At 50.5% G+C, this 18944-nt stretch overlaps 8 protein-coding genes across 8 annotated transcripts; 5 read left to right on the forward strand and 3 right to left on the reverse strand.

The window, feature by feature from the left end:
* Window positions 1–561: 561 nt before the first annotated feature.
* On the forward strand, window positions 562–3289 carry nip1 (translation initiation factor eIF3 core subunit c; the record flags this gene model as incomplete). The annotated part of the gene is made up of 2 exons (XM_057122041.1): window positions 562–913; window positions 1029–3289. 2 exons carry the CDS (start codon window positions 562–564, stop codon window positions 3287–3289), a joined length of 2613 nt encoding a protein of 870 aa, XP_056967795.1.
* Window positions 3290–4937: 1648 nt separating this feature from the next.
* N7484_011655 (uncharacterized protein) lies at window positions 4938–5159 on the forward strand (the record flags this gene model as incomplete). The annotated part of the gene is made up of 1 exon (XM_057122042.1): window positions 4938–5159. The coding sequence occupies one exon, from the start codon at window positions 4938–4940 to the stop codon at window positions 5157–5159; it is 222 nt and encodes a 73-aa protein (XP_056967796.1).
* Window positions 5160–5390: 231 nt separating this feature from the next.
* Window positions 5391–7036, reverse strand: N7484_011656 (60S ribosomal protein uL30; the record flags this gene model as incomplete). Its single annotated transcript, XM_057122043.1, has 4 exons — window positions 5391–5850; window positions 5909–6075; window positions 6273–6384; window positions 7020–7036. 4 exons carry the CDS (start codon window positions 7034–7036, stop codon window positions 5391–5393), a joined length of 756 nt encoding a protein of 251 aa, XP_056967797.1.
* Window positions 7037–7325: 289 nt separating this feature from the next.
* Window positions 7326–8183, forward strand: N7484_011657 (ESCRT-II subunit protein SNF8; the record flags this gene model as incomplete). The annotated part of the gene is made up of 2 exons (XM_057122044.1): window positions 7326–7798; window positions 7871–8183. 2 exons carry the CDS (start codon window positions 7326–7328, stop codon window positions 8181–8183), a joined length of 786 nt encoding a protein of 261 aa, XP_056967798.1.
* A 395-nt stretch (window positions 8184–8578) lies between these two features.
* N7484_011658 (TDA10 family protein) lies at window positions 8579–9798 on the reverse strand (the record flags this gene model as incomplete). Its single annotated transcript, XM_057122045.1, has 5 exons — window positions 8579–8739; window positions 8797–8912; window positions 8974–8997; window positions 9050–9552; window positions 9652–9798. The coding sequence occupies 5 exons, from the start codon at window positions 9796–9798 to the stop codon at window positions 8579–8581; spliced, it is 951 nt and encodes a 316-aa protein (XP_056967799.1).
* A 630-nt stretch (window positions 9799–10428) lies between these two features.
* mfp (putative peroxisomal multifunctional beta-oxidation protein (MFP)) lies at window positions 10429–13264 on the forward strand (the record flags this gene model as incomplete). Its single annotated transcript, XM_057122046.1, has 3 exons — window positions 10429–10603; window positions 10653–10880; window positions 10946–13264. The coding sequence occupies exons 1-3, from the start codon at window positions 10448–10450 to the stop codon at window positions 13262–13264; spliced, it is 2703 nt and encodes a 900-aa protein (XP_056967800.1). The 5' UTR covers window positions 10429–10447.
* Window positions 13265–13792: 528 nt separating this feature from the next.
* N7484_011660 (E3 ubiquitin-protein ligase) lies at window positions 13793–16150 on the forward strand (the record flags this gene model as incomplete). The annotated part of the gene is made up of 1 exon (XM_057122047.1): window positions 13793–16150. The coding sequence occupies one exon, from the start codon at window positions 13793–13795 to the stop codon at window positions 16148–16150; it is 2358 nt and encodes a 785-aa protein (XP_056967801.1).
* A 439-nt stretch (window positions 16151–16589) lies between these two features.
* N7484_011661 (MDR family MFS transporter) lies at window positions 16590–18664 on the reverse strand (the record flags this gene model as incomplete). Its single annotated transcript, XM_057122048.1, has 7 exons — window positions 16590–16929; window positions 16989–17042; window positions 17092–17157; window positions 17202–17391; window positions 17444–18237; window positions 18303–18436; window positions 18512–18664. 7 exons carry the CDS (start codon window positions 18662–18664, stop codon window positions 16590–16592), a joined length of 1731 nt encoding a protein of 576 aa, XP_056967802.1.
* Between the last annotated feature and the right edge of the window lie 280 nt (window positions 18665–18944).

The following is an 18944-nucleotide window of genomic DNA, read 5'->3' on the forward strand; positions in this document are numbered from 1 at the left end:
TTTTCTCCTTTGTTCATTTATGTTTAACCTCTGTTTCTTCTTTCGGCATAGCCTGGAGTATGAAAGAACGACTTCACTCACCCCGTTTCCCCCTTCCCATACTCGCTTGTCTCAGTAAGCTTTGATTTCCTATGGCTTTGCTTAGCGAATGACGCTGTTCGTTTTCATCTTCTTTAATTTTGTACTTAAGATACATGATGCGTCATATGGTGGCTTCAAGGGTTATGTGTCAATTATGTTAGGTTCGGGGGAGCCCTTGATGTGGGATTTGGATGCAAGTGTTGATGAGCAGATACCATGACCTTTCTCAGGGAAAAAGCAATACATACAGAGCAGTACGGATTTCAGGTTTTCATTCGGTGTCATCTGTGAAAATGTTCTACATTTGTAGTTGTAGATGTTTTGAAGGGAGCGATTGGGGACACTAGTCCCGATTGGGCATAGTCAACCCCTCGCTTAAATTTCGTGTGTGGCTCTCACCCGGATCATCAACTCCAAGTTTTAAAGGATCTGCCTTTACGCCTTCGAGCACCCGGATCACCACGTTTTAAATCCGCAAAGATGCCGCCGCCGCCGCCGAAGCCCAAGTCACGATTCTTTGACGGCAATAGCTCGTCTTCGGAGGACGATTCGGAATACGACGAAGATCGTTCTTCTGATGAGGAAGACAGCGATGCCGAGTCCGGCAGCGATTCGGGTTCCGACTCTGGCAGCGAGTCCGACGGCGAGGAAAGCACCGGTGGTGATGGCTTCGACTTCCTGAAGAGTGATGACGAAAGCGAGGAAAGCGAGGATGATGAGAAGGTCACGATTGTTAAGAGTGCCAAGGACAAGCGTCTGGAGGGTCTTGAGAACAGCATGCGCCTGATTGAAAATGCTCAGAAGATCAACGACTGGGCCGTCATCTCGACTGGTGAGTCCATTCAAGACGACTTAAACGGCTTTATATGAAGGCCGCCCCTGCGGGGCTAGACCGGGGGAGGGGTCACCAAGCCTTTGGACCGAATGCTAATAGAGGGTTTTCACAGAGTTCGACAGCCTTAACCGCCAGATCGTCAAGGTCAACCAGTCCGGCCCTACCCCTCGCCTTTATGTCAAGTTCGTCGCCGACCTCGAGGACTTCGTCAACGAGGCCGTCGCCCAGCAGAAGTCCTCCAACAAGAAGATGAACGCAAGCAACCAGAAGGGATTCAACGCCGTCAAGCAGCGTATCAAGAAGAACAACAAGGATTATGCTGCTCAGATCGACAAGTACCGTTCCGATAAGGATGCCTACATGCTGGCCGATGAGGAGGAGAAGGAGAAGCCCGCACCCACTCCCGCCCCCAAGCCCAGCAAGGCTGAGAAGATTGAGAAATTCATTCCCCAGGCCAAGGCTGATGATGATGGATTTGCTACCGTTGGACGTGGTGGCAAGACCCTGCAGTACACCCCTGAGAGCATTCTCAAGCACCTGCGTACCATCGTTGAGTCTCGCGGAAAGAAGAACACTGACCGCTCTGAGCAAATTCGCACAATGGAGAAGCTCATTGAGGTTGCCACCACCCCTTACCAGCGCATTCGTATCTACCTCACCCTGATCTCCACCCGTTTCGATCTTTCCACCACTTCTTCCGCCACCTACATGAGCGCTGAGCAATGGAAGAGCGCCGATCAAGAATTTGGCGCCCTTCTGTCCGTTCTGGAGCAGCACCGCAACTTCATTGTTAGCGATGGTGCCGATGAGTGGGAGGATGACGAGAAGCAACCCCAGGTTGCTGAGGGAGAGACATTCTACATCCCCGGCAGCATTGTTTCATACATTGAGCGTCTGGATGACGAGCTCACCCGCTCGCTCCAGCAGATCGACCCCCACACTGCTGAGTACATTGAGCGTCTAAGCGATGAGCAGCAGCTGTACACCAACATTGTCCGCACTCAGATGTACGCAGAGAGCCTCAACGCCGTTGAGAAGAACGAGGCCCGTCAGGACGGTGTCAACCGAGTGGTCATCCGCCGCTTGGAACATGTCTACTTCAAGCCCTCCCAGGTGGTCTCCATCCTGGAGGACGGCTCGTGGAAGGCTCTGCCTGAGAACCTCGACTCTGCCATTACTTCCCGTGCTCAGGCTGGTGATGTTTCGGTTCTCATTCAAACTGTCTGCAACTACCTGTTCCAGAACAGTGACGGTATTATTCGTGCTCGCTCGATGTTGTGCCAGATTTACTTCCTTGCTCTGCACGACCACTACTACCGCTCTCGTGATCTGATGCTCATGTCCCACCTGACTGAGAACATCGCCAACTTCGATGTGAGCACCCAGATTCTCTTCAACCGCACTCTTGTTCAGATCGGTCTGTGTGCTTTCCGTGCTGGTCTCATCTATGAGGCTCAAAACACCCTCGGTGACATCTGTGGTAGCGGCCGTCAAAAGGAGCTGCTCGCCCAGGGCATCATCCTCCAGCGGTACTCAACCGTTACCCCCGAGCAGGAGCGTCTGGAGCGCCAGCGCCAGCTGCCCTTCCACATGCACATCAACTTGGAGCTGCTCGAGTGTATCTACCTGACCTCCAGCATGTTTCTTGAGGTTCCCCTCATGGCCCAGACCTCTTCCGCCCCAGAAATCCGCCGCCGCATGATCTCCAAGACCTTCCGCCGCATGCTCGACTACAACGAGCGCCAGGTGTTCACCGGTCCCCCCGAGAACACCCGTGATGGTGTTATCATGAGCGCCAAGTTCCTTGCCGCCGGCGAGTGGAAGAAGGCCGCTTCCATGCTGTCCTCCATCAAGATCTGGGATCTGATGCCGCAGCCCGAGAAGATCAAGGAGATGCTGTCCCAGCAGACCCAAGAGGAGGGTCTGCGCACTTACCTCTTCACCTACGCTCCCTTCTACGACAGCCTGTCCATCTCCTCCTTGGTCGACATGTTCGAGCTGTCCAACAAGAAGATCACCGCCATCATCAGCCGCATGATCTCTCACGAGGAACTCGGCGCCGCTCTCGACCAGGTCAACGATGTTATTGTCTTCCGCAAGGGCGTCGAGCTCTCCCGTCTCCAATCCCAGATCGTCACCCTGGCCGACAAGTCCATGGGTCTCCTCGAGTCCAATGAGAAGACCCTCGAGCAGCGCACTCAAGGTATGGCCAACGCTTTCCAGCGCGAATCAGGCCCCGGTGCCCGTGGCCGTGGTCCCCGTGGTCCCAACCAGGCTCGCGGTGGTCCGCGACTGCCGAACAACCAGCAGGGCCGGAGACCTGGTGGTCAGCAGTTCGGTGGTGGTGCATTGGGTGGTGCAATCAAGGCTTGAATAAAGATTTTCTGATTTAATGGCATGCCTATTCTTCTCTTTTTATTTTTCTTTTTCCTCGTCTTCCTTTTCCTTGTCATGGTTCCCCTTGCCTTTTCTTATGCCGTTTCCGAACGCGAAGGAAATCCCTCGTGTCAGTTCAACGACTCAAAATGAATGAATATAAATGGTTAGAAAGCATTTGCTATTTTCTCATGTAGTGAGGCTCTTATGGGCTCTGTAATCTGCATACTTTCACATCAATCACTGCATACTTTCACATCAATCACTGCACACGTCAAATGAAAACCTCAGTAACAGGGCCACTGAGCCTCCTCGATCTTCTCGTAGCCTGAGCACTCTCAACATGGGACCTGTCAAAGTACATCCCTCACCCGGGGCCTGCCACTATGTATCTGTGCAATACTGAAGTCTTCAATTGCTATCTCCCTTACACTTTGTAATCTCACCCCAAAACTAACTAACACATACCAGGGCTTCGTTACTCACTACTTTCAGTGTAACTTTTTCACGCATAAGTGTATGTTCCATCAAAGTTTGTTTCTTCTGCCTACTACATATTACAGTAATTCAAACCGATAAGTTTAACCTCGACATTGGTCAACATGTGATTTACATACGTCAGGTCACCGATGTACTAGAATGTGAAATCTTCCCACACATATATAATGTCTGTCTTCCGGCTGATTCCATTGCTGGATCACGACGACTCCTAGGCTGACTATTGTAGATTTCCAGACCATAAAACATAGTGGGCTTTTTTAGACAAAGAAGCTACATATTTGATTTGACACACAAGTCAGTACTCAAGCTAACATATGCTCAAGCTCTGGAGATTGGTTAAAATACAGACATAGTCTTCCAGTTTTCTTCCTGGCCAGACTGGAAATGTAGACTACGGATTTTCAGGTTGTCCTCGCAGTGAGGGTATATTTGGTTCAGCATGACATATCTAGGTATTGAAACGCCGGTTTGTACATGCAAGGACTACTATGATCTACACAAACAAGTAACCATCTCAATTTTGAACATTTTTTGGGCCTTGGGAGCTTTCTCTGTTTTCTTTTCTTATTCAGGGTAGGATATATATCCGCGGATGTTGGATATGGCTCCGCCATTTTGAGATTCCAGATACCGATGTACATATCTTCCAAACCAAGGTTCAGGTCCGATTTTCGGATTTGGATCGGTAATACTTGGGATGATTATAGGTTGAAAATAGTATGTCTTGCTCAAGATATGTAGTCTGACTGTGCTCCCGACTCAACGTAGATTCCAATGATCTTAACCAAATGTATCATGAACACTTTCAGGCATTTTCAATCGGTGGATCATCATTCTTGAAATTGAATAATCCATACATAAAGCTAACATTTGGCTTTTGATCGAGACCTCAGATTGACTTGATCTTCGAAATACACATAAGCTATTGAATATTGGTGTGGTTAAACACAAGCATTGCGGGCAATCTTGGACAATGGAGTTATTCAGCAGTCACCTTGACTAAGACTAGCTGCGGAAATCTCGAATGCCCAGGTGTCCTCGGTCTCTACAATTATCTCTTTGACTATCAAGATAGTTGTGGTAATAAAAAAGAAAAGAGAATGGGCCCAGGGGTGGTAAGAGTGTAGACAATAAAGTGTGTACCATGTCCAACAGTCCTGGAGATGTCGGCCTAGAGCTCAAGGCAGAATGGATCCTCACAGAAAATTTTCATGAAAAGTTTGGGTCCGAGCCTGAAAAATGGCCCAGTGCTTGTACAATTACACTCGACCGCTTTATCTACCGCCCACCACAAATAACTGAACGCTTCTACGAGTCGGTGAAAAATTGCAACTTCGTTCAACAGAAAACGGCAGAAAATACGTGATCAGGGGGCGTTTTACACTACCTCCGCCACGAACAAAGGATTTTACGAGATATGTAGACAGGCAATTGCGGGTTGACTGAAGCATTGAATTACCGGAAACCTAGACCGTATCGCTAATTGACTAAAGAAAACACAGCCCGTGTGCTAACAAACAACCCGTGACAATAACGTCGTGAAAATTTTTTGATGGAGCGAACTCCGAGAACCACCCGGTCTGCGAGAGGAACTAATCTAGTTCATCTGGCGGACAAGAGCGTTGATGTTCTCCTCGCGGTTACCGAGGTCACCACCCTGGATGTAGTGCTTGAACTTGCGAGTGCGGAAACCACCGTTGGGGTTGCTGAGCTTGAAGGGCCACAGGAAGTTGTTGGCCTGCTTGAAGTTGGGGCCAACGGTGTAGATCTCGTGGATGAGATCCTCCATGCAGACAATGCCGTACTTGCCGAGGTTCTCCTCGATGATCTGGTTGTCGGTGAGGGGAGTGCGCATCTTGTCAACCTTTCCGTAACCACGCTTGTACAGAAGCTCGCGGACGGTCTTCAGGTTGGGGTAACCGTAGGCAATGTAGGGGTTGACGATGGTCAGCATCTCCTGGGTAGCCTTGGTCAGGCGGATGAAGGTACCGCTGTTGATCTGGAGCAGACGGAGCAGCTGGAGGATCTTGCGGGGCTTGGGGGCAATCTTGTTGATACTGGAGAGATGAGTTAGCAATGAGTTTCTCGCAAACATATATGCAGTGCTTGGCTTACCCCTTGATACGGACAACGAAGACGAGCTTGGGCTCATCGTCGACGTAGAAGTTACCCTCCTGGCGGGCAGCGCGGGCCAGGCGGATCTTCTCACGCTCAGCGTTGCGGTACTCCTGAACGTAGGACTCAGCGCGCTTGAAGATAACGCCACGCTTCTCCTTGTTGGCCTATATGAATCCAAGTTAGTACAGGGAATTCATAATGCATTTGGTGATATCAAGCATGTATGGTATCAAATGTATCAGACCCGAAAGATGGTTAACAGGCGACAACATCGACCAATTGGTCTAGTCGCGTGGTTGGTGTTTTCATCATAATGATGTGCAAGGGGATGGGAGAAAACTGAGAATGGGAAAAATCTAACCTTCTTCTTCTCCTCGGCCTCAGCACGGCGCTCAGCGCGGGCAGCCTCCTGGCTCTTGCGCTTCTTGAGGAGGGTCTCGGGGACGAGGACCTGGTCCTGGGTGGGAACGGAGCTGTGTAGGTGTGAGTATAGTCCATATGAATCATGAAATTCATGAAACAATCCGCCGAGTGTAAGAACTGCAGCATATAGCGCATTCTCGACTGTAGGCAAATAATATTTTATAAAAACTCGACGAAATGTCTTTAGTCGGTGAGGGCCATGGCATTGGGGCTTTGCGTCCATGCTTCGGTAATCAGTGGCATATTCCAGCACACTTTTCGCAAAGAGAAAAATTTCTTCATCTCAAGACACCCACAGAAAATGCCACATTTGCCTTCATCCAACAACACCCCGGACAGATGCCCAGGAAATATTTGTTGATGCTCTTCGTCCGGCATGCTGACTGTTGTTTCAAACATCAAACACACTGGAAATACGATAGCTATACAACAATATTTTTCGAGGCGAAGGCTCAAAAAGCTTTCAACCTCAAGACTCCAGTAGCCCTCCACTGTCACGTCTCATCGAATAGCAACACGCATATTCCAAAGTTGTTCGAGCGAGAGGGCATAGGAAAGATCGAGCTGGTGCACACCGACCATGAAACGTTCGACGGTCGTGGCATTGCCAGCGAGAGGGACTATACCTGCATTCTCACAATCACAGAGGATTGTATCATTGAGAAGGAATCAAGGGTAATCATACGTGATAGGAGCGGCCATTGCGAAGGTCGAGTTGTCGAGAGTGGTCGGAGAAAGTTCAAACCAGGAAGGAAAGTCATGGGAGAAAAGTGAAATTCGCTTGTGTGGGTGCGGGTCGACACTAACCCAATACGGGATAGACTGCAGTGATTTACACGCTAAGCCACGTATGGACACCGTACCCTTATCACCCCGTGACTAGGGCTGGTCTTATCATCAGATGACCTTATCCGCGGCTCCACCTGTGCTCTATCTGGCTGCTCATCGACCCCTCAACCTGCCACCTTATCTGACTCTTTGAACAGCAACCATGTCGCGCCGTGGTGTTGGGCTCGGAGCCTTTGTAAACAGAAACCAGACCACTCAATCATACGCCACTCATGGCGCTAACCTCCGTTCTACGCATCTCGCCTCTCTCCAGACCCAGCTCTCCGTCTTCCAGTCGTTGTTACACACCTTTGCCTTAGAGCACAGTTCTACAATAAAGTCCAATCCTACATTCCGAGCAGAGTTTGCACGTATGTGCAACACCATAGGGGTTGACCCATTGGCTGCAAGCAACATAAAAGGAAAGAATGGCCGCCGTGGACTAGGGGAAGGAGGCAGCTTCTGGACCCAAATCCTAGGCGGGGACATGAACGACTTCTACTTTGAGGTTGCGGTCCGGGTTGTGGAACTGTGCCGAGAGACAAGAAGTGAGAATGGCGGACTAATCGGCGTCGAAGAATGTCGGAAGCGCGTTGGCAAGGGCAAGGCAATCGGTAGTGGACTAGAGGTTTCGGCGTATGATTGACCTAAAAGCTTTCCTAATGGTTTTAGCAGAAACATATGACTGATAGGCCAGCGAGATTTTAGTGATGATGTCCTTCGTGCAGTTCGATCTCTGGAACCTCTTGGGTCTGGGTTTTCCATCGTTCATGTTGGGTCCAAACAGTACATCCGATCCATTCCAAAGGAGCTCAACACAGACCAAGCGACTGTTCTCGAAGTGATCCAAGTTCTGGGGTTCGTGAGCGTCTCAATGTTACGACTTAATCTCAATTGGGAAAAGGCTCGAGCACAAACAGTGATTGACGATCTGGTTGCGGATGGTCTTGTTTGGTTGGATGCTCAGGGTCCAGAGAAAGAATACTGGTCGCCTCAGAATCTTCTTGATGATAGTGGATGAATCTTGGATATCATATCCTTGTTGATGGACTCGTTATTACCACCAGACTGGGCTAAACTCTAAACAGTCAACGTCCAAACCAAAGGACTCTTGTCCCACATTGACACCTCAAAAGACCTCTGAACAGAGATCCAATAACGCCAAAGGCTGCCCGTGTTTTACAAAACCACGGCATCCGGGTTCACATCGGGGGCTAACGGTGGATTTTGCAGACGTGGTTATTCAGAACCTCAGCATTCCGCCTTAGTGTGAACTATCTCTACTTGCAAAATGAAGGACTTGAATCTTATGCAAGTTAGCAAGGCTGTCCCAGTCCCGATTCGTATTATCGTTCTAAGACATTTTGATCATGTATATACAAGTTCATAGAGATCCGAGACGAATATAGATACAAATCAAATTTGAATCACTTCCTGTACTCTTCTGTTTCGGTCTACCACAAGGCGAAGTTGGCGACCCTGCCAGTCTGATGAAGAGGCCGTGGATGGATGGTGAACCGCAGGTTTAAAGACCCCCTCGCGAAGAGTTTCCGTGAATAGTTCGTATGACGGATAGTCTGGAGATCAACAATTAGCGCTCGACCTTGCTATGGTCAATTTGAAAGAATACGAACAGCCGTCTACGAAATGATTGACCTGCTCCTCAGTCATGCCAGTGCCCTTGGATGCACGGAGAGAACGCTCTTGTTCCTGGCGCCATTCATAGACAAACCGCGGGTTCTGAGCATCTCTGAATAGAGGAGTCAGTAAATCCTTTGGTTGAAACAATTGCGATATAGTCGAACACTTACATGTGGATCAGGGCATCGAATTTACTGCATTTTTCTGTCAGTCATACTTCTAGTGCTCACCGTCAAGAATACTTACTCAGTCAATGCATCATATCGCTTCAATGCATCGTTGACAGCTTGCACATCCTCTAACTTCACATGACCCAGTCGGCCGTCATAGTTCCCGGTCTCCTTTTGCCGCACGGCAGTCTCCCACTTGGAGCGCAGAGTCTCGTCATCCCAAGGGCGGAACCCGACACACCAGCCTTCGAAAATGACAATCTTGATTTTCTTCTGTCCTTCCTTATTTACGACTTCCCATTGCGACTCAGGCACTCGATCCCCTTGTCCGGAAAACGCAGATTTGTCATATTGCGGAATGGCAGTGGGTTGTTCGGCCGCGAGCGAAGCAAAGACCTTTTCACCCAGAGCTAAATCATGAGTAGAAGGTTGACCACGATGCTGAAGAAGCGGATTATTTGGGTGCGCCTCGGCCAGTGCAACCTGATCGGCGTGTGTAAGGTAAAGGTCGTCAAGCGACAAGGTCACGACGGAGAGCGAATACGGCTCTGAACGGAGGGTCTCCTGTAGAGTTGATACCTATGGCAATTGAAGCATAATGATTAGTACCAGTGGTGAAAGTCCGAGGGATGAAGGTTAGTCCCGGCAGCCGTTTGTCCCGAGGTCTGGGGTACTTACCAGGACGGTCTTGCCGGCACCCTGCACGCCATTGAGACCTAGAAAGAATGGCGGGGTATTACCGTCGCGATACCGGGCCGAGTGGACGTGGAGACGCTCCAGTAGAAATGGAATGCAGTGCTGCGATTTGTCGTCTATTATCGGCATTTTGGACTGGGTTGTTGTTCCATTCCATTTCGTGGGGAGCTTTGCATTTTATCGGCTACGGCATGCGGCAAGTTGTCCGATCGGCGGGAATCCGGGGTTTGACTTGGCCTTGCGGGGAATCTGTTATGCGAGGATTTGGCGTGATCTAGCGATAGGAATATGAGACTTTATACATAGAAACGCTTTGAGATAATAATTTCAAGGTTTAATATTCCATATAGTTTAAATCGTTCTATCACAGTTACTCTATAATTGATTGACGACTATGACGTTACTGGTCACATGCCTGAGTCAGCATGGTACTCGGTACTTGTGAATGTATGAGGAATTAGAGGTGACATGAAGTATCTTGCACGGCTATTTGGTTACAGACATATGTCAGACCATACAACTACACTAAAAACATACAGCTTAGCATCTGATTACGTTGAAAGTCGATCGTCGGCATGTGAGATGACGATTTGCCCGTGGTAAAATGTAACGAGTTGTTACATTACACAACCTTGGGACGCCCAAACGTGCCGAGGTCCCCCAGCTGTACCGAGCTGCCGTTCTTTAAACCCCCCCCTCCGCCTTTTCTTCTCTTCCCCAACTTCTAGTTCTCCCCATAGATCTAAAGTCGGAAGCCATCATTCACATACCTTCCGCTATGTCCGAGTTACGTTTTGATAATCAGACCGTCGTCGTCACCGGCGCCGGCGGTGGTCTTGGAAAAGCATATGCTCTTTTCTTTGCCTCAAGGGGTGCCAATGTCGTTGTCAACGACCTCGGTGGTTCTCACCATGGTGAGGGCAAGTCATCAAAGGTACGATCATCACCGAAAGACCGCGAGGGCATCAACTAACTTGTTCCAGGCTGCAGATGTTGTCGTTGAGGAGATCCGCGCCGCGGGCGGAAAGGCGGTCGCCAACTACAACAGCGTAGAGGACGGTGCCGCCATTATTGATACTGCTATTAAGAACTTTGGTCGCATTGATGTACTCATTAACAATGCTGGTATCCTGCGTGACGTTAGCTTCAAGAACATGAAGGATCAGGATTGGGACCTTATCAACCGTGTCCACACCTACGGTGCCTACAAGGTACGAAACCTGATTCAACATAATACTGGAAAGAAGAATACTAATGAGTGTTCCTTTTTCTATAGTGCGCACACGCTGCTTGGCCTCACTTCCGCAAACAAAAGTATGGCCGTGTCATTAACACTGCCTCGGCGGCCGGTCTCTTTGGCAACTTCGGCCAGGCCAACTACTCCGCCGCGAAGCTCGGCCAGGTCGGTTTCACTGAGACCCTGGCCAAGGAGGGTGCCAAATACAACATTATTGCCAACGTCATTGCTCCCATCGCGGCTAGCCGTATGACTGCCACCATTATGCCTCCGGATGTGCTGGAGAACCTTAAGCCCGACTGGGTTGTCCCCGTCGTCGCTCGTCTTGTTCACTCGTCCAACACCACTGAGACCGGTGGTATCTACGAGCTTGGTGGTGGTGCCGTGGCTAAGCTGCGCTGGCAGCGGGCCAAGGGTGCTCTTCTGAAGACCGATGACTCCTTGACTCCCGGTGCCATCGCCCGCAAGTGGGCCGATGTTAACGACTTCTCCGTGTGCGAGTACCCTACTGGTCCTGCTGACTTCATGGGTCTGCTCGAGAATGGTCTGAAGATGCCAAGTGCCGAGAAGGGCGAGGAGCCCGACTTCAAGGGCCGCGTGGCCCTGGTCACTGGTGGAGGTGCTGGTCTTGGCCGTGCTTACTGCTTGCTGTTTGCCAAGTACGGTGCTAAGGTTGTTGTCAACGATTTGATGGACCCAGAGCCTGTTGTCCAGGAGATCAGAAAGGCTGGCGGTGAGGCCGTTGGCAACAAGGCCAATTGCGAGGATGGCGACGCCGTCATCAAGTCCGCCATTGATGCCTTTGGACGCATTGACATCCTGGTCAACAACGCTGGTATCCTGCGTGACAAGGCATTCACCAACATGGATGATAACCTGTGGAACTCCGTTATCAATGTTCACTTACGCGGAACTTACAAGGTGACTAAGGCTGCCTGGCCTTACTTCCTTAAGCAGAAGTATGGCCGTGTTGTCAACACTGCTAGTACCAGCGGTATCTACGGTAACTTTGGCCAGGCTAACTACGCTGCCGCCAAGCTTGGTATCCTCGGTCTCTCTCGCGCTCTCGCTGTTGAGGGCGCTAAGTACAACATCAAGGTCAACACCATTGCCCCCAATGCTGGCACCGCCATGACCCGTACTATCATGCCCGAGGAGATGGTCCAGGCCTTCAAGCCTGACTATGTCGCTCCTCTGGTTGCCCTGCTTTGCTCTGATGCCGCTCCTGAGCCCTCCACCAAGGGCTTGTATGAGTGTGGTAGCGGTTGGTTCGGCCGCACCCGCTGGGAACGGTCTGGCGGCCACGGATTCCCCGTGGACGTCAAGCTGACTCCCGAGGAGGTGCTTAGCAAGTGGGAGAAGATCGTCAACTTCGACGATGGCCGTGCTGACCACCCCGAGGATGCTGCTGATGGCTCCGCCCGGGCCATGGCCAACATGGACAACCGCTCCGGCGGTAGCGAATCCAAGAACAGTTACCTCCAGAACATCGAGCAGGCCAAGGCTGCCTCGACTGACGGCACTGCTTTTGACTACACCGACCGTGATGTCATTCTCTACAATCTTAGTCTGGGTGCTAAGCGCACTGACCTGCCTTTGGTTTACGAGAACCATGAGCAGTTCCAGGCTCTTCCCTCCTTTGGTGTGGTCCCTTGGTTCAACACCGCTGTTCCTTGGAGCTTTGATGACATCGTGAAGAACTTCTCGCCTATGATGCTCCTTCACGGTGAGCAGTACATGGAGGTCCGCAAGTACCCCATTCCCACCACAGTCAAGACCTTGACCTACCCTAAGCTCATCGATGTTGTCGATAAGGGCAACGCCGCCCTGGTTGTGTCTGGTTTCACCACCAAGGATGCCACCACTGGTGAGGACCTGTTCTACAACGAGTCTACCGTCTTCATCCGTGGAAGCGGTGGCTTCGGCGGATCCCCCAAGCCTACTGCTGTTCGCCCCAAGGCTGCCACCGCTGCCTACAAGCCTCCCCAGCGCAAGGCTGATGCCGTGGTTGAGGAAAAGACCTCCGAGGACCAAGCTGCTTTGTACCGTCTGAACGGTGACTACAACCCTCTCCACATCGACCCCGAGTTCAGCAAGGTTGGCGGCTTCAAGACCCCTATTCTGCACGGCCTGTGCTCGCTGGGTGTGGCTGCTAAGTCGGTCTTCGCCAAATACGGTGCCTACAAGAACCTCAAGGTCCGCTTCGCTGGTGTCGTTTTGCCCGGCCAGACTCTCCGTACCGAGATGTGGAAGGAGGGCAACACTGTCCTCTTCCAGGCCACCGTTGTTGAGACTGGCAAGCCCGCCATCACCGGTGCCGGTGCCGAGCTCCTTGAGGGCGCCAAGGCCAAGCTGTAAAATAAAGGAATTTGTGTTTGAAACGATATCCCTGGGTATTGAGCGATCTGGAATACTCTAGTCAGAATGTGGCTTGTTTGTATGTACATAAATATTATTTTCCTTCTCTGTTAATGCATGAAATCTTCATCATCAGACCACTTTATTTGTCACCATCGTAGATGATCTAGACTGGTCTAGACAGGGACTGCATGGAGCATGCGCAAGGGGTGGAAATAGACCAAAGCCGAACAATTAAAGTATACTTCAGAGCCTCGCAGTCACAGAGTAGGCTCAAGATCAAACTTGTTCACTCTTAAAATCTGGCTTGAATCGCTTTCAGAAGCGCCTTCCGTAGTTCTGGAAGATTAACCAATCCTATATTGGCTCAGGCAACCATCAAACCGACCCCAAATCGCATGTCACCGCCCTCACTCATTCCTTTCACTCTTCATTCCAACCAACCGCCACAAACATCGTTCAATCCCTCAAAGCAAGCAATATTCCCGGGGAGGACCGAAATGTAGCAGTGTTCTCACCATTCTCAAAATGGTGCTCTCGCTGCCGGTCCCCAGCTTCTCGAGACCCTCCACGTCGCCCCCACGCCCCGCCGACGGCAGCGTGCCCGCATCACAATCCCGCCGTCACCGCGACTCAGCTTCCGCTGCCTCAACCGGCTCCTCAAACCGAACCTCATGGAAACCGGCCGCTCTGGGTGGTAGCGCCTCGGCTCCGAATAGCCACTCCATTACCCTGAGTGAAGCGTTGCGGAACAACCCGTTCGGTAGCCCGTCGCGCTCGTCTCGGTCCACCCAGGCATCTACAAGTGGAACGCAAGAACAAAAGCAAGAGCAGAAAGAGTTAAACGCGGCTCTTGAGGCGCTTGCCCGGATTTTTCCGGACGTAAAAATTGAGGTGTTCCGGGAGTTGCTTATACGTTTCGATGGAGAGAGCAGGCTGCACGTATGCGTCGAGCAGCTGCTCCGACATAAAAAGGACTGGGTATCTGGGAGATGGAATATATCGGAGGGAAGTGGTGGCTCGGATGACGAGGGGTCGGACGACCGTACTGGTTGTGTTCACGATGCCCTCACGGAAGGAGATCTCGTGCCGATCGAGGAACGGTTCCGCTCCGATGAGTACAAAGCTGCGGTACAAATGACGCTGGCAAAGGAATTTAGTAGCTTAAGCAAGAGCACACTCGAAGGTGTTCTGGCTGAAGTGAATTTTAGCTACCTGCGAGCGCGACCGATACTGCGGGACCTTTCACGGCGAACGTGGAGGGCTACATTCAACAGCATTTTGCCGTCTTTTAAACGCAAAAAAGACCGCGAAGAGCATCCGCTTGTCGTGTGGCAGCGTCGCGCAGACGGAGTGCTTGTGCCGAGGCTGAAAGATACTGGATGCGTAGAGCTGGATGGGGAGTTGCATGCGACGCTCGTGAATCCAGTGCTGCTGCAAAGACGCGAGGAACAGGAGACTGGCGACTTTCAATTTGCCTTGGACATCAACGAGAAAGAAGCCAGAGCGGCCCACGCCTTGTATGAGTGCGAGTGCTGCTTTGCCGACGTGACCTTTGAGCAGATTGCGACTTGCTCGGCGAACGTCCATATCATTTGTTACAACTGTATCCAGCGGACTACCCATGAAGCCCTTTTTGGTCAAGGATGGGGTAAGTCTGTGGACCTGGAGCATTCAACTCTCAAGTGCCTTGCTCCACTGTCAGTTGGCGCCTGCGAGGGCTGTCTTCATCCACAAATCGTGCGTCAGGCAATCCTTTTGGAGACAGCCGGAGCGGAGACGTACCGCAAATTTGAAGACCGGCTAGCGTCTGAAACATTGCTGAAATCGCAACTTAAGCTCATCCGGTGCCCATTCTGTTCTTATGCTGAAGCCGACCCTGTCTATCACCCTTCATCCCGGGGAATAGGCTGGCGAGTGCGACGTGACGGCGGTATCATTCCTTCCATACTGATGACAGTTCTCTTACTTGACCTTGTCCCACTACTTGTGATACCTCTTTTGATTCTTCTCCTCTTCAATCCCTCCTCTGTAACGGCTATCCTAACCAACTCCATCCGCAACCTTTGCCTTAAAATTCGCCCCAAGAGATTCAAATGCTCCAATCCAACCTGTGCACGAATCAGCTGTATGACGTGCCAGAAGGCATGGCGAGACCCCCATGTCTGTCATGAGCCATTGTTACTCGACTTACGCGCAACTGTCGAGGCTGCCCGTACATCCGCGGTGAAACGAACCTGCCCTCGCTGCAGCCTCTCTTTCGTTAAATCATCAGGCTGTAACAAACTCACCTGTGTATGCGGATACTCAATGTGTTACCTCTGCCGCAAAGCCCTTGGCACTCCCGTTCGGCCACCACAAGGCAATCGCGACGGCAGACGGCGTCATATTGATATAGATCGAAATGATCTTCCCGCTGTGGGGTTCGATGGTGTATTCGACGATGAAGACTTGGAAGACGATGAATTTGAAGAACAGGAAGGCTATAAGCATTTCTGCGAACACTTTCGCATCAACCCAGGCTCTCGCTGTACTGAATGCACGAAATGTGACCTCTACCAGGCCGAAGACGAAGAGGCTGTTGCTCGTCGCGCTGGAGAGAAAGCCGAGCGCGAGTGGATGATTCGCCAAGGGAATGATTCGATTTCGACCGGCTCTGCGGCTACACTGGGACTTCGAAGTGTCAACCAAGACCTTTCGGCTGGCGCAGAAGGCAACTCTGCTACCCGTCGTACCTCTGCTTCCTTATGGGATCTCCATCTTAGCGCCGGGAAACCATGGGGCTACTGGTTTAGCGATGTCTGGCTGGATGGAGGGTGGAAGTTGGAAGGACAAGCTCTGGTAGATTGGATTGTGGAGCGAGTTGTTGTTATCGAAAATCTGTGATTTCCGTTCGCTACGTGAGCACAATAGGCTCTTGGTTTTGTTTTCCTGATTTCTGTTATGTGGATCTGGTTCAATTTGCGGCAACCCGCATTGCTTGTGATTCCTTCTTTGTTGCAATCCAATGTTTCTTGGGATGGCGTCTTATGGAGAATGGGTTTGCTTTTCATTACTTCGAACTTGGGGTGTGATGACATGATGATTGATATGACACGCATGGCTCTTCTTTTTGCGGGCGGGGAAATAGTCTCTTCCTTTAATACATGATTGACCTTCAGATTTTTCCATGCTATATTGGCTCATATCTAGCTTATTAACAATGATCTGAAACTCGAGTGCTTTCACTTCGATTCTTCTATAACACTCAACGTCTATGTCTTAGTCTCAGACCTCAATACCACATGTAATATTTACCTACCCACCCACAAATGCAACCCATAAGCTATTCGGGTTTCTCGCTCTGCCTAGGTTCCTTCTCCGGATCTGACCCACTCTGAGCTCTCTTCTTTCCCTCCTCCTTCAGAGCAGCATCATCAGCCCTATTCAAGCCAACCTGGGGAATAAGCCAACAAGCAAGCAGAACCGCCAATGCTGCTAGCCCTGCCTCGATAAGGAAAATGATCCGGAAGCCTTTTCGGTACGCTGGAATCAAGACACTCCGGATATGCGCTGCCTCCTCTGCGGACTGGGTTGATAGGAAAGTCGAAGGACTTGTCAACAGGGACTGTGAGTCAGATGCGGAGAGATCGAGGCTCGATATTGAGAATGCGATCACGTTGTTGCTAACCACGAATTATTAGAAAAAGGAACCGAGCATCAGGGTGATGAGCCAAGTTCTTACAGGATTGTCCCACTAATGACTATTCCAAGTGTGCCACCCAGATTCCGCATGAAACTAGATTATCATTAGACACTGCACACACAAATCATGGCGAAGAACTTACCTTCTGAAGGAAGTGACGACAGCCATGTCTCGACGCTCGACCCCAGCTTGTAGTGCAATGAGAGATCTATGCATGTTAGCGACGCAAACCATTGCGAGACGTGAACTTACGGTTGCAAGGTACTTCCGACACCTGCTCCGCTCAAAATGGCATAGCCAATTTGCTTCCCAACCCCTGATGTTTCATCCAGGGTCGAGTAGAGACCAAGAGCAACTGCCCAGATGGAAAACCCGAAAAGAATACTTTCTCTGTATCGACCAAGCCAGTGTACGACAAGACCCGATATGGTACTGGCGAAAGCTGTGGTAAACGATTAGCAACTAAAACCGACCTGTAGGAGATTGAAACATACTTTGAATCACGATAATTGGGATCAACATAGCGGCCGCTTTCACGGTGCTGTAGTTGTAGACCAGCTGGAAGAAGGTGGGAATATAGTAGAGCTGAACCATACTATTCCACCCCCCGATGAACATGGTGGCAGTGCAACCATTGACAATTCGAACGCGGAAGATGTGAAGGGGAATCAAGGGGACAGCAGCACCTTTCCACTGCCACAGCACAAAAGCAACGGAAATCACGAAGCCAACCACTAATGTTGCGATGACATGTGGAGAATTCCATGCATACTCGTTTCCACCCCAGTTCAAACCAAGGAAAAAGACCGCGGTACCTCCAAGAGCCAGAACTACACCCACAAAATCGATGGCCTTCACCTTGAGTTTCCAGTCACCTTCGACCTCCCGCAATGGCATGAAGAAATACACACACGCTGAACAGATCGCAGTCAAGGGCAGGTTCAATCGGAAGATCCACCGCCACGAATCTTGCGATACAGATGCTAACGCTCCACCGATGAGCGGTCCGATGCCATTGGCAATGGCGACCACTGCACCCATGATACCTTGATACTTTCCACGTTCACGGAGAGGAACGACATCGCTCACGATCATCTGCGCGACGGTCATCAAACCGCCGCCTCCCACACCAGTAAAGGCGCGGAAGACGATCAACTGTGTGACAGTCTGTGCCAACGAGGCCGCTAACGACCCGATGAAGAAAATTGCCAGACCAACGAACAATACAAGCTTCCGAGACCAGATGTCGGAAAGCTTTCCATAGAGAAGTTGGAAGCATGTGGAAGTTCTACAAGATCAGCAAGATTCAAAAATAAGAAAAGAGACCATCAGATGCCATTAATCCCAACTCACACAAAATAGGAACCAGAGATCCAAGATGCCTGGTTGCTTGCCCCCAATGAATTGGCAATGATGTACAGACATGATGCCAACGTCGTCTGGTCCACCAATGACACAAAATCGACGCTAGCACATGCTAGGAAGATCTGATTAAGAAAAGCCACAGCCAGTTAGCCAATGCCCTTCGCATTCATTTCTTCTGGTGGCTAATGAAGACTTACAGTGATAATTGTCCGTCTAGGTACATAATTCGTCTGTTCATTGAAAACAAGCACCTTCGACCCATTATTCTGTCCATTGTCCAAAGAGAGCTCCCCATCGGTATCAGCTCTGGGATTGGAGCGATCTGATCTATCTTCAAGAACTCCGGACATGGTGTGGACGTTTTGTTACTGGAACATGAGCACAAAGCGGCGCAAAGGAGCGAGACCAAACCCCTTGGATATAAATGCCGATTGAATTTTTCGATCATTTTTATGAATAATTTCTAACCTAATTATCCGTATCAGGGGACCTGCGTACTCCATAGTTGAGCACATTTCTCGATGCATTGTCCGAGTGGGGTCTACTAATTCGATAAAGATCGGCAGACTCAACGGAAAGAAACCTTGACAGCTGCAGATCCGCGGTGGAGTTCCCAACTTTCTTGCTTAG

The sequence above is a fragment of the Penicillium longicatenatum genome, assembly GCF_028827895.1.
Source record: "Penicillium longicatenatum strain IBT 33135 chromosome Unknown contig_7_segment0_segment0, whole genome shotgun sequence".
NCBI classification, from domain to species: Eukaryota; Fungi; Ascomycota; class Eurotiomycetes; order Eurotiales; family Aspergillaceae; genus Penicillium; species Penicillium longicatenatum.